This window comes from Clinocottus analis, unplaced genomic scaffold, assembly GCF_023055335.1.
Source record: "Clinocottus analis isolate CAN_PGR_092001 unplaced genomic scaffold, fCliAna1.0.p SCAF_3, whole genome shotgun sequence".
NCBI classification, from domain to species: domain Eukaryota; kingdom Metazoa; phylum Chordata; class Actinopteri; order Perciformes; family Cottidae; genus Clinocottus; species Clinocottus analis.
The window spans coordinates 1,428,240-1,440,000 of record NW_027176042.1 but is presented as its reverse complement, the minus strand read 5'-3'; the positions used below and the strand labels follow the sequence as shown (position 1 = coordinate 1,440,000).

At 42.8% G+C, this 11,761-nt stretch overlaps 1 protein-coding gene and 1 non-coding gene across 2 annotated transcripts; both read left to right on the top strand.

Annotated features, from left to right (window-relative positions):
* The first annotated feature begins 271 nt into the window (after positions 1-271).
* Positions 272-5,900, top strand: LOC137796770 (nucleolar protein 56-like). The gene is made up of 12 exons (XM_068594883.1): positions 272-357; positions 1,012-1,101; positions 1,217-1,325; positions 1,564-1,734; positions 1,984-2,182; positions 2,577-2,764; positions 3,055-3,206; positions 3,406-3,506; positions 4,397-4,545; positions 4,750-4,871; positions 5,079-5,180; positions 5,427-5,900. Exons 1-12 carry the CDS (start codon positions 355-357, stop codon positions 5,709-5,711), a joined length of 1,671 nt encoding a protein of 556 aa, XP_068450984.1. The 5' UTR covers positions 272-354; the 3' UTR covers positions 5,712-5,900.
* Positions 4,935-4,999, top strand: LOC137797827 (small nucleolar RNA SNORD57). The gene has a single exon (XR_011078943.1). It is a non-coding gene; the product is annotated as a small nucleolar RNA SNORD57 (small nucleolar RNA).
* Positions 5,901-11,761: the final 5,861 nt, after the last annotated feature.

Below are 11,761 nucleotides of genomic sequence, written 5' to 3'. Positions count from 1 at the left end.
ATTTGGGGATTAATAAAGTACTTTTCATTCATTTCATTCATATATATATATATATATATATATATATATATATATATATATATATATATATATATATATATATATATATATATATATATATATATATATATATATATATATATATAAATTTGGTAGTTAGTTTAATTATAATATTGCAACCGGACTATTTCCTCTCCAGGCGGAGGTTTCTCGCTCAAGTCTCGCGATGTTACGCTGATCTCGCGGCGCTAAAGTCATGTGGCAATGTGCTGAGACGTGTAGCGGCGCTCTTTTCCCTCAAGTGACGGAGCTGAACGGACGTGCACTGCGCGCTGCTGCAGCGATTTACTAATCATGGTAAGAGACATCTTGCAGGCTGCTTGATGGTAACAGATGTATTTATTGTAGGAAGTAGTCGACGGCTCTTTAGCACAACCTGCGCTTTAAGGAACGACATGTTTGTTTTCTTCTCTTTACTACGTAAAGCTGAAGGCCCGTTAGCCTGAGTGGACCCCTTAGCCACCCATGTGGCGTCAGTCAGCCAGAAACAACCACTTAAACGTAAACTACTTACGCTGGCACTAAAACAGTGCATGTATAAGGCACAGTCACACGGGTTAAACCCACGTTTTAACTTTTAGACCCCAGTTAAGGCTCGTGTTAGCGGGGCTAATGTTAGCTGCGCAGATAGCACGAGTTAGCTTCACACACGGGCCCAGGACAACACGTGGGTTCATGACGACAACGTGGTTGCTTCTGGGAGTTGCCGTGCTCTACTCAAGATCACTGCGTTTAAGGAAGACCACGGATGCTTTATAAATACGGATGCCATACATGTTATGATATTGATAAATATGGTGATTAAAAACAGTTACACAGACGGTCGACTTGTAACTGGTTTACAGTTGGCTTTGTGGACGACTGCAAACTCACTTAACGTGTTGCGATGATGATTGCACGCAGTTGTCCTGTGTCACTCCTTAATCCCGTGTTTATTTGGCCTCCCCTCAGGTGCTGCTGCACGTGTTGTACGAGCACGCGTCGGGCTACGCGCTGTTCGTGGTCAAAGAGGTGGAGGAGATCGGCATGCTGCTGCCTCAGGTAGGTCGCCAGGTCCAATCCCTTGTAGGTGAAGACATACACGGCTATAGATGGGTCTTAGTCTGGGTAATCTGCTTGGTGCTGGTGTCATGGAGCTAACCGGCCTCTGTTTCAGGTGGAGGAGAGCGTGCTGAGCCTCGGGAAGTTCAACAGCATGGTGAGCTTGGCTGCCTTCTTCCCCTTCAAGTCGGCCCAGGGCGCTCTGGAGAACATGAACGCCATTTCTGAAGGCAAGCCGGTTTTCCTGATGTGGCTGTTTTGGCCTCCTCGGTTGTAATGATGTTCAAATATCTGTCAATCCACTGACTTACTGTGCTGACACCTTAAATGTAACCCTGAACAACTGAGGATCTGTCTGAATATGCTCACAACTTCTTTTCACTTCATTATTTCATTTTAGACATTCATTTTTAAATCAAAGCAGGAGTCAATCTGAGCTTGGTGACTCATCAGTCTCTGTACCTGCAGGTGTGGTTCACGCTGACCTAAAGTTGTTCCTGGAGACCAACCTGCCCCTCTCTGGGAAGAAGAAGGCTACGTTGGGGGTTTCAGATGCCAAGATTGGAGCAGCGTTACAAGAAGAATTCAGCCTTTCCATCCAGACTGGAGGGGTGGTGGCAGAGATATCCAGAGGTGAGGAGCCCCTCTGCCCCAGATGATTTACCCTCTATTGCTTTTTAATTCTAGAAAGTTTGAAACAAGTAAAGCTCAAATTGTGATAATGCATTTTAGCGACGATGTGGCATCTCGTGATGTAATCTTTTGACCCTGAAACTCATGAAGGTTCATACTGAAAATCTGAACGGCCACTGGTCACACATGCTGCTCTGCTGCGATTCATTAAACTCAGAACAAACTTTTGTCTGTCGTCTTTCCCGTCAGGTGTGCGTCTGCACTTCCACTCCCTCGTGAAGGGCCTGACCGGCCTGGCTGCCTCCAAGGCTCAGCTGGGTTTGGGCCACAGCTACTCCAGATCTAAAGTAAAGTTCAACGTCAACAGAGTCGACAACATGATCATCCAGTCCATTGCTCTGTTGGATCAGCTGGACAAAGACATCAACACGTTCTCCATGCGTGTCCGGTAAGGTTCCCTCCATCACACCACTCGCACAAGAAATGCCTCCCAGCCCTTCCGGCATGTGTAAACATGTTTTCTTTACTTTGTGGCTGTATTTGCGTCCTCAGTTGTAATGATGTTCAAATATCTGTCAATCCACTGAGTTACTGTGCTGACACTTTAAATGTAACCCTGAACAACTGAGGATCTGTTTCTAATATGCTCACAACTTACATTCACCTTTTTAATTATGAGAAATGTTAGTCAATATTCTCTGTGTAGTAGTCCGAGATGGACAAACGTTTAAGTACATTTTGGAAAGTAGTTATGAATTACCTGATTGGACATCCAGGCAGAATAATTAATCTTATTTATTAAGGCTGCTTTTCTTCTCTTACCGTCTCTCTTGTGCCTGCAGTGAATGGTACGGCTACCACTTCCCAGAGCTGGTCAAGATCGTGTCGGACAACTTCATGTACTGCCGCACAGCTCAGCTCATTGGAAACAGGAAGGAGTTGTCGGAAGAGAGTTTGCCAAGTCTAGAGGAAGTGGTGATGGACGGCGCCAAGGCTCAGGCCATCCTGGAGGCGTCCCGTTCCTCCATGGGTCAGTGAATTATCTTTTCATGCTTTAGACCTGCTCACTATCATCTTTAAAGGACATGTACAACACCACGCCCCTTATTTGCCCACTCTGGACCAATAAGTGTCCTTGGTGACCAACACAGGGGGGCAGAGTACTTATCGCTCTCATAAACCTGTAGTGAAGGCACAAATCCTCACTTCGGATCCTGTCGGGAGAAACAAGCGTGCTTGAGATGATCCGTGTGAAGTAGTCGCTCGGTGGGGGAGTCGTAGCGTCCCTCTGAACGCCCTGTGTGATCTGCTCTCCTCCAGGTATGGACATCTCTCCCATCGACCTGATCAACATAGAGCGGTTCTCGGCTCGCGTGGCGTCTCTGGCCAGCTATCGGCTGGAGCTGCAGGAGTACCTGCGCTCCAAGATGAGCCAAGTGGCTCCAAATCTAGCGACCTTGATTGGAGATGTGGTAAGTTAAAGTCCAATAGGTGTTTTTTGTGTGCACAAGTACTGCTGGACCAATGATGTTGTACTAAAATCTGTCAATCCCCTGATTCATGTGATGAATAAAATATCTAGTGCTGATGGTCCTCCCTTCAAAATAAAGCTCATTGAATGGTAGCTCTGCGTTTGGCAGTAAGAATAACTCATTCTTGTGTCTCTTCTAGGTGGGAGCTCGTCTGATCTCCCATGCTGGCAGTCTGACCAACCTGGCCAAGTACCCGGCCTCCACGGTCCAGATCCTGGGAGCAGAAAAGGCCCTGTTCAGGTACTGGGGCGCCCCCTCCCTGCTGGGGAAAGAGGTGGCTGCAGTGATGGCAGGGCTGGGCAGGAGCAGAGCTGGGTGACTGGAGAAGACCACAAGTCTCCTCTGGGGTGATCCCACTCACTCCGATGCACCTCCCACAGTCTGAGCGGCCACCCGCAGCACTGAGGTAGAACATCTGAACAACTAGTTGGTCTGGAAGTTTAGCAAAAGTACAGTTTAAGGAACGGCTGCACAGCAAAGAACCATCACTAAATGCAGATTGGCAATGCACCAGTGGCCATAACTTACTGGCCATCTGTCTTGGCGTGCACTCTAGTCGTGCTTGCCTAACATTTGACGTGATGTAGCTTTAGAAATTGGAAACAAGGTCTTTTTGCTTGGATGTAAAGCATCTCAACAACGTTGCATGGAACTTGAACATTTTCACCTACTAGTTTCTCCACCAGGGGGGGCTGGCAAGTCCTTTTTAAAACGTGTACTGCACTTAAAAGATCTGCTGCAGATGAAATTGCCACCCACCATTTAGATTAGTGCCCTCTGGATAGTTTTGTGCTTATTCTTTCCACTTGGCATTCTCGGTTGTGATGTTCAAATATCTGTCAATCCACTGACTTACTGTGCTGACACTTTAAATGTAACCCTGAACAACTGAGGATCTGTCTGAATATACGCACAACTTTTCACATTTATTTTTGAAATTTGTAGTCTAAATCAAAGGTACTTTGTGCCGTAGCCATGGATAAATACACTTTGGCCAGTCAAAGAGTAAAAAGAATATAGTCGTGCATCGTTGTCCCAATTAGTCTGACTACTTTCTCCACAAGGGGGCTGCAGAGTCCTTGGGTTGAACTGTTGCTCTGTCATCTAAATTCAGCTGTATTTTTACACAGAGCCCTAAAGACTAAAGGCAACACCCCCAAGTACGGGCTCATCTTCCACTCCACCTTCATTGGCCGAGCTGCTGCCAAGAACAAAGGCCGCATCTCCAGATATCTGGCCAACAAGTGCACCATCGCCTCCCGCATCGACTGTTTCGCTGGTGAGTGAGGCCTGGTGGCTCACAGGAGCTGTGCATGGCGTGTGGCATTTTTGCAATGATTATCTATTTTTCGTCAACAGTTATTCATCCCTCGGGTTGATGGTGATAAGCTAATTACTGAGCAAAGCCACATGTGGCTTTTATCTACAGTCATCCTCTGCAGGCTTTGTGATTTAACTTCTTTTGAATGGATTTTCTTTGCAGAGGTTCCCACTAGTGTGTACGGTGAGAAGCTGCGTGGACAGGTGGAAGAGCGCCTGACTTTCTATGAAACTGGAGACGTGCCGAGGAAGAATGTGGACGTCATGAAAGAGGCCATCAAAGAGGTGAGCTCAGACAGCGACACTGCAGCTCGTGAGCACCAACTGTCAATTTGTTTCTGTCGATGCTGTGAATGATGACGCATCTCGTCCCGACTTCACTGAGGGTACAAATGATTTAATGAGCCTGACTCAGCATTACGACCCTCCATGTGTGGTTCCACCTGGTTAAAAATGAATTCATATATATTTGTTTCCCTCTCTTCATCTCAGGCTACTGACGTTGCAACTGAGGTCAAGCGAAAGCTGGTGAAGAAGGAAAAGAAGCGCTTGAAGCGTGAAAAGAAGCTGCAGGACTCAAACGGTGACGCCGAGGTAAGCATGAACTGAAGCGTCTGGCCGCATGTTTTGATTTGAGGTTGGACCCCCACATGGTCCTGTCTCAGTGTACGACATGCTACATGAGCCTGACTCCGAACCATTGGCTGGTCCCAAACAATGGACCTGATCACTGAAGTGAGTCAGACATTGCAGCCGCGTGTGTTTATATGCATTTACAGCTAGCTTGGAAGTGCTAAATGTTTTAAATATGTCCGCTCACCTTTCTCTACTTTCTCGCAGGTTGAGAATGGCGACGCAGACACCCCCGTCGTGAAGAAGAAGAAGAAGCAAGCGGTCGAGGAGATGGAGGTGGAGGAGAACGGTGCAGACACGCCAGCAAAGAAGAAAAAGAAACCAAAGGCTGAGGTGGAGGAAGCCGTTGCCACAGATAACGGAGCAGAGGAAACCCAAACTCCTTCCAAGAAGAAAAAGAAACGAAAGTCTGAGACGGTGGAAGCAGAGCCGGCAGAAGAGCTGCCAGAAACGCCCGTGTCCAAGAAGAAAAAGAAAAAGGCCACAGAATAGAGACTGTGCTCAAAGACTGAATCTTTATATTTGTGTACAGTTTTATTTTTTTTACTCTTAATCTGAAGGCTGTTTTTTTTTTTGGGGGGGGGTTAGACTGCAAATAAATGCTTATAACTGTGCCTTCGAAGTCGGTGACATTTACTTGTACTTCTGTAAATAGCTTGTCCATTAAACTTTGTCAAGTAAGTCATTGTGCATGTTGTGTTTCTTGCCTGTTTTGGGATCTCCATGAGCGTCACTATGAGGTCGACTTTCTGTGATCACGGTGGTCAAATCGAGACATAAGTTTTTTAGGATTTCATCTTTTTATCCTTAGCTCAATAGCAGTACTTGCACTACTCTCTGGACCTCATGTCCTGTATAATGCTGTAAAGCGCAGACATGATGGCAGACCTTTAGGGAAGCGTTGATGGCTTGTTGGGCTGAAATGCATCACAACAGTTTGAAGCAAGAGATGGTGTTTGACTGGCAATGAACTGTTAACCTGCAGAACATGTAGCCATCTTTTCAGAACCATGATGGTACGTCAGAATTCTGATATCTATTAAACCTTTTGAGACAGTGAACCCGTGAGGTCTTCAAAACTTCAAAAAGTCTTAACCTTTATAGACCCATTCCCCCCAAAACCTGCTGCACCCATTATCAGACAATTATATTATAAAAGCAATAAGGTGTATTGCTTAATTAAACACGTTATATTTCATATTTTTACTGTCTTTTACTTGTTGGGAAATATATTTTTACGTTTGTTTTTAATCTTTTTTTTATCATTTAAGATTAAATTTCACTTTCCTATTTTGTATTGGTTGTACAATACTATATATATATATTAGTGCTGTCAGATTAGCTCGTTATTAACGGCGTTAACGCAAACCAATTTCAACGCCGTTAACCATTTTAATTTTTCAACACCGGATGTAGCTCAACTGGATGTAGCTCAACCGGATGTAGCTCAACCGGAAGCAAAACAATAGGCGCTTGGAAGCTCGGCTAACGTTACGGTTTAAAATCAATGGCGAGCGCGATACGGAAAAAATGAATAAGGCGCTAATAAATGGAAAGTTTACTTTCAAAGAGTTTTCAGACGGTTCCCCTGACAAGACCGAAGTGCTATGAGTCATTGAGAACTGAGCTAGCATCGTAGCTATCCAGTCTGAAATACCACATCAAGCTAAATGATGCTACTGCGTGTAGCCTGTTAGCGTTGTGGAGGACGAGGATCTAGTGATATAATACACAGCTGACTGCTATGTTCTCTCTCTCTCTCTCTCTCTCTCTCTCTCTCTCTCTCTCTCTCTCTCTCTCTCTCTCTCTCTCTCTCTCTCTCTCTCTCTCTCTCTCTCTCTCTCTCTCTCTCTCTCTCTCTCTCTCTCTCTCTAACAATATTGCCAAACTATCAAACCACAACAGAAAAACATAGACATATACAACTTATACAGATAAAAATATTAATAAAACAATAAGTAATTAAAATAATCTCCCAACCTCTCTCTCGCCCTTGTTTACCTGAAATGTGCACTTTTTGAACCGCCGTTTGGCAGTTGTTTTTTTTTTTCTCAATAAAATAAATTGGTTTGCATAAAGCAAACCAATCCACTTTTTTATGTTAAGAGCATCAAAATGAAAAAAATAAATGCGATTAATCACGATTAAACTGCACTAATTTTAATTATTATTATTCATATATTTGTATTATTCATATTTTTTTAATCAGTAGGGTTAATAAAAAGCTGAAGATAAAGAAAATAAAAACATTTTAAAAAATTTCCCATGCCCTCCAACTGGGGGTTGGGCAGAGGGGGTTGGACAATATTACCCTGAGAACCTCCAACGCCCCTCGGCCTCCGGCCCCAGCTGTAGAGCCCCAACCAACCGCCTCACATAGTGGCTCCTAGAAGTTCACCCTCACCCGTTAGCTGCTACTGCTTACTGAGCTCAGCCCCCACAGCCGTGTGTTCAACCTATTCTACTGTTAGCTCTATGCTAACGACTATACTATGGTCACTATGCTAATGCTACTATTGTAGGTCTCCATGCTGACAGCTGCTCCAGCTGAGCCGTTCACACTCAGTTGTACCAACCCGAGCTCGAGCCCGGACTCGAACCCGGAGCTCCCGCGTGAGAAGCGAACATCTAGCCACTGAGCCACTATGTGAGACATTATTAAGTGTGGCTTCAGCCGCATGGGGTCATAGACCCCATGCTGGAAGCACACTTCATGTTCTCCTGCGGGCTTATTAGTTGGAATGCTGCAAGCATTCCAACTATTGTTCTTCAAATCTTTATTAGTTGGAATGCTGCAAGCATTCCAACTATTGTTCTTCAAATCTTTATTAAACTTTTTATTATTATTCTATTTCTTCCATCCGTATTTTGGACCTCTTCAACTCTTTCATATTTTCAGCTACAGAAAAAAGTTCAATTATAAAAATATTCAGTTACCTAAGGACACGATGGCTAAGACTTTTCATATTTCAGACTTTTCAAATCTTTGAATTATTAAGCTTTTTATGATTTTTTTTATAATGGGACCCAATGGGGAAATTTTCAAATCATCTTCAACTTCAAACGTTTACAGTTTCTTCATACGTTGAGCTTGAGACAATATTTAAAATTTCACATGTTGACAAAACCTTTAGCTATTAATCTACGCTTTTACATTTTTCATATTTACTCAAATTTTAAAATTATTCAGCTTTTTATAAAAAAAAAATGAATGGTTTCCAATGAAGAACATCTTCAAATCCGCTTTCAACTCTTCAACTTCAAAAGGTAAAGGCTCTGTCATGCCTCCAGCTAGAGACACCATTCCACCTTTAAAATGTTGACAAAACGTTTAGCTGTTATTGTATTACTCATCTTTTTTGATATATCCTATATTGTTTTAACTGTCGGCGTTTTCGTTTTATAGTTTTTCTGCACCTTTTCTGCCTTTCTCATTATTGTGTGTTGGGCAGCTCACAGCGGTGACGTCAGACTCCAGAGCGAGGGCACTTGGCGATACACATATTTTAAACTTGCTCTCTACTCCAAACCGTATACTCTTTGGACATAATTTATAGCTCAAAACGTTGGAAATCTTGTCTTCTGCCGTAAACTGCGGTCGATAGGAATCCAACAGATAAGACGTGTTGAGGTCCGACTGAATGGGAGAGCCGGTCCGTCCCCAGCAGCAGCCCTTTGGTCTGTGCATCTACAGGCAGCAGGCACGTAAGCGGCCGCACACGCGAACGGGTCGCGCACATGAACGGCCGTGCTCGCGCGTGAACGGCAGCACACGTAAACGCCCACTAACGTGAAACGGCCGCGCGTGTAAACGCTCGCCAACGGGTGCGCCCGCGCCTCAACGGCCGCGCGCGTGCACGGCCGTGTGCGCGCGAACGGCCGCGTTAACGTGTTATTATGGTCGCGTGCACGTTCGTGTGTGTGTGCGCGCGTGTGTGCAGGTCACTTTGGTTATAGACGTCAGGATTAACAGCGTCACTGACGTTCACGTTCTGAGGTTTGACAGATGGTTTTGTAGAGACTCAGTAATATCAGGTCTCTCACCAACTGCGCCTGTGGATCAGTGGTTAGCATCTCCGTCTTAGAAGCAAAGGGTCAGTGGTTCAAACCCCACTTATGGCAGACTTCAATATTAAAAAAAACAACTTTTTTTTTTCTTCTGTTGGACTGGACACTGTGGCGGGCCGGGTCGTATGTTTGACACCTCTGATTTAGATGATGCAGTTTTCCTTTCAACTTTTCCAATGATACATTTAAACGACAAGGATTTTCAACAGTTCAATTAAATGATGTTGAACTGTAACATTTTTCAGCAGGTATTTTGCCTTTTCTATATTTTCAGTAATGATTTGCTATTTATTTATATATTCATCTAATTTATATATTCATCTATTCCGCAATTTTCAGCTGCATTAATATATTCAGCTGTTTTTACATATATTCAGCTATTCTTTCATTTTCAAATATATTTAGCTATATTTAGCTAATTTAAGCTATATTCCACTATGTTCAGCTATATTCAGCTATTTCCTTCAAATATTTCAGCTATAAGCTTCAGCCTTTTGCATTCCAACGCATTTTCAGCAGGAAATGCTCTTTCTAGTTAAACTTATTAGTTGGAATGCTGCAAGCATTCCAACTATTGTTCTTCAAATCTTTATTAAACTGTTTCTTCTTCTATTTCTTCCATCCGTATTTTGGACCGTAACTAGTCCTTCATATTTCCAGTTACAGAAAAAAGTTCAATTATTCAAATATTCAGCTAGTTAAGGAGACGATGGCTATGACTTTTCATATTTCTGACTTTTCAAATTTCCAAATTATTAAGCTTTTTATGATTTTTTTTATAATGGGACCCAATGGGGAAATCTTCAAATCATCTCCAACTTCAAACGTTTACAGTTTCTTCATACGTTGAGCTTGAGACAATATTTAAAATTTCACATGTTGACAAAACCTTTAGCTATTAATCTACGCTTTTACATTTTTCATATTTTCTCAATTTTCAAAATTATTCAGCTTTTTATAAAAAAAAAATGAATGGTTTCCAATGAAGAACATCTTCAAATCCGCTTTCAACTCTTCAACTTCAAAAAGGGAAAGGCTCTGTCATGCCTCCAGCTAGAGACACCATTCCACCTTTAAAATGTTGACAAAACGTTTTTGCTGTTATTGTATTACTCATCTTTTTGAAATCTCCTATAGTGTTTTAACTGTAGGCGTTTTCGTTTTATGTTTTTTCCGCACCTTTTCTGCCTTTCTCATTATTGTGTGTTGGGCAGCTCACAGCGGTGACGTCAGACTCCAGAGCGAGGGCACTTGGCGATACACATATTTTAAACTTGCTCTCTACTCGAAACCGTATACTCTTTGGACATAATTTATAGCTCAAAACGTTGGAAATCTTGTCTTCTGCCGTAAACTGCGGTCGATAGGAATCCAACAGATAAGACGTGTTGAGGTCCAACTGAATGGGAGAGCCGGTCCGTCCCCAGCAGCAGCCCTTTGGTCTGTGCATCTACAGGCAGCAGGCACGTAAGCGGCCGCACACGCGAACGGGTCGCGCACATGAACGGCCGTGCTCGCGCGTGAACGTGTTATTATGGTCGCGTGCACGTTCGTGTGTGTGTGTGCGCGCGCGCGTGTGTGCAGGTCACTTTGGTTATAGACGTCAGGATGAACAGCGTCACTGACGTTCACGTTCTGAGGTTTGACGGATGGTTTTGTAGACACTCAGTAATATCTGGTCTCTCACCACCTGCACCTGTAGATCAGTGGTTAGCAACTCCGCCTTAGGAGCAAAGGGTCAGCGGTTCAAACCCCACCTGTGACAGATTTTAATTTTTCAAAAAAACTTTTTTTTTTCTTCTGTTGGACTGGACACTGTGGCGGGCCGGGTCGTATGTTTGACACCCCTGATTTAGATGATGCAGTTTTCCTTTCAACTTTTCCAATTATACATTTAAACGACAAGAATTTTCAACAGTTCAATTAAATGACTTTGAACTGTAAAATTTTAGCAGGTATTTTGCCTTTTCTATATTTTCAATAATGATTTGCTATTTATTTATATATTCATCTATTCCGCTATTTTCAGCTATATTAATATATTCAGCTATTTTTACATATATTCAGCTATTTTTTCATTTTCAAATATATTTAGCTATATTTAGCTAATTTAAGCTATATTCCACTATGTTCAGCTATATTCAGCTATTTCTTTCAAATATTTCAGCTATAAGCTTCAGCTTTTTGCATTCCAACGCATTTTCAGCAGGAAATGCTCTTTCTAGTTATTATTATTATTATTATTCTATTTCTTCCATCCGTATTTTGGACCTCTTCAACTCTTTCATATTTTCAGCTACAGAAAAAAGTTCAATTATAAAAATATTCAGTTACCTAAGGACACGATGGCTGAGACCTTTCATATTTCTGACTTTTCAAATCTTTGAATTATTAAGCTTTTTATGATTTTTTTTATAATGGGACCCAATGGGGAAATCTTCAAATCATCTTCAACTTCAAACGTTTACAGTTTC

What these genes read in the sequence shown, in the direction of transcription:
- LOC137796770 (XM_068594883.1), top strand. An exon ending in ACGTTCTCCATGCGTGTCCG is followed by an intron (nt 2,183 to 2,576) that starts GTAAGGTTCCCT and finishes TTGTGCCTGCAG; the next exon opens with TGAATGGTACGGCTACCACT. An exon ending in TGAAAGAGGCCATCAAAGAG is followed by an intron (nt 4,872 to 5,078) that starts GTGAGCTCAGAC and finishes TCTTCATCTCAG; the next exon opens with GCTACTGACGTTGCAACTGA.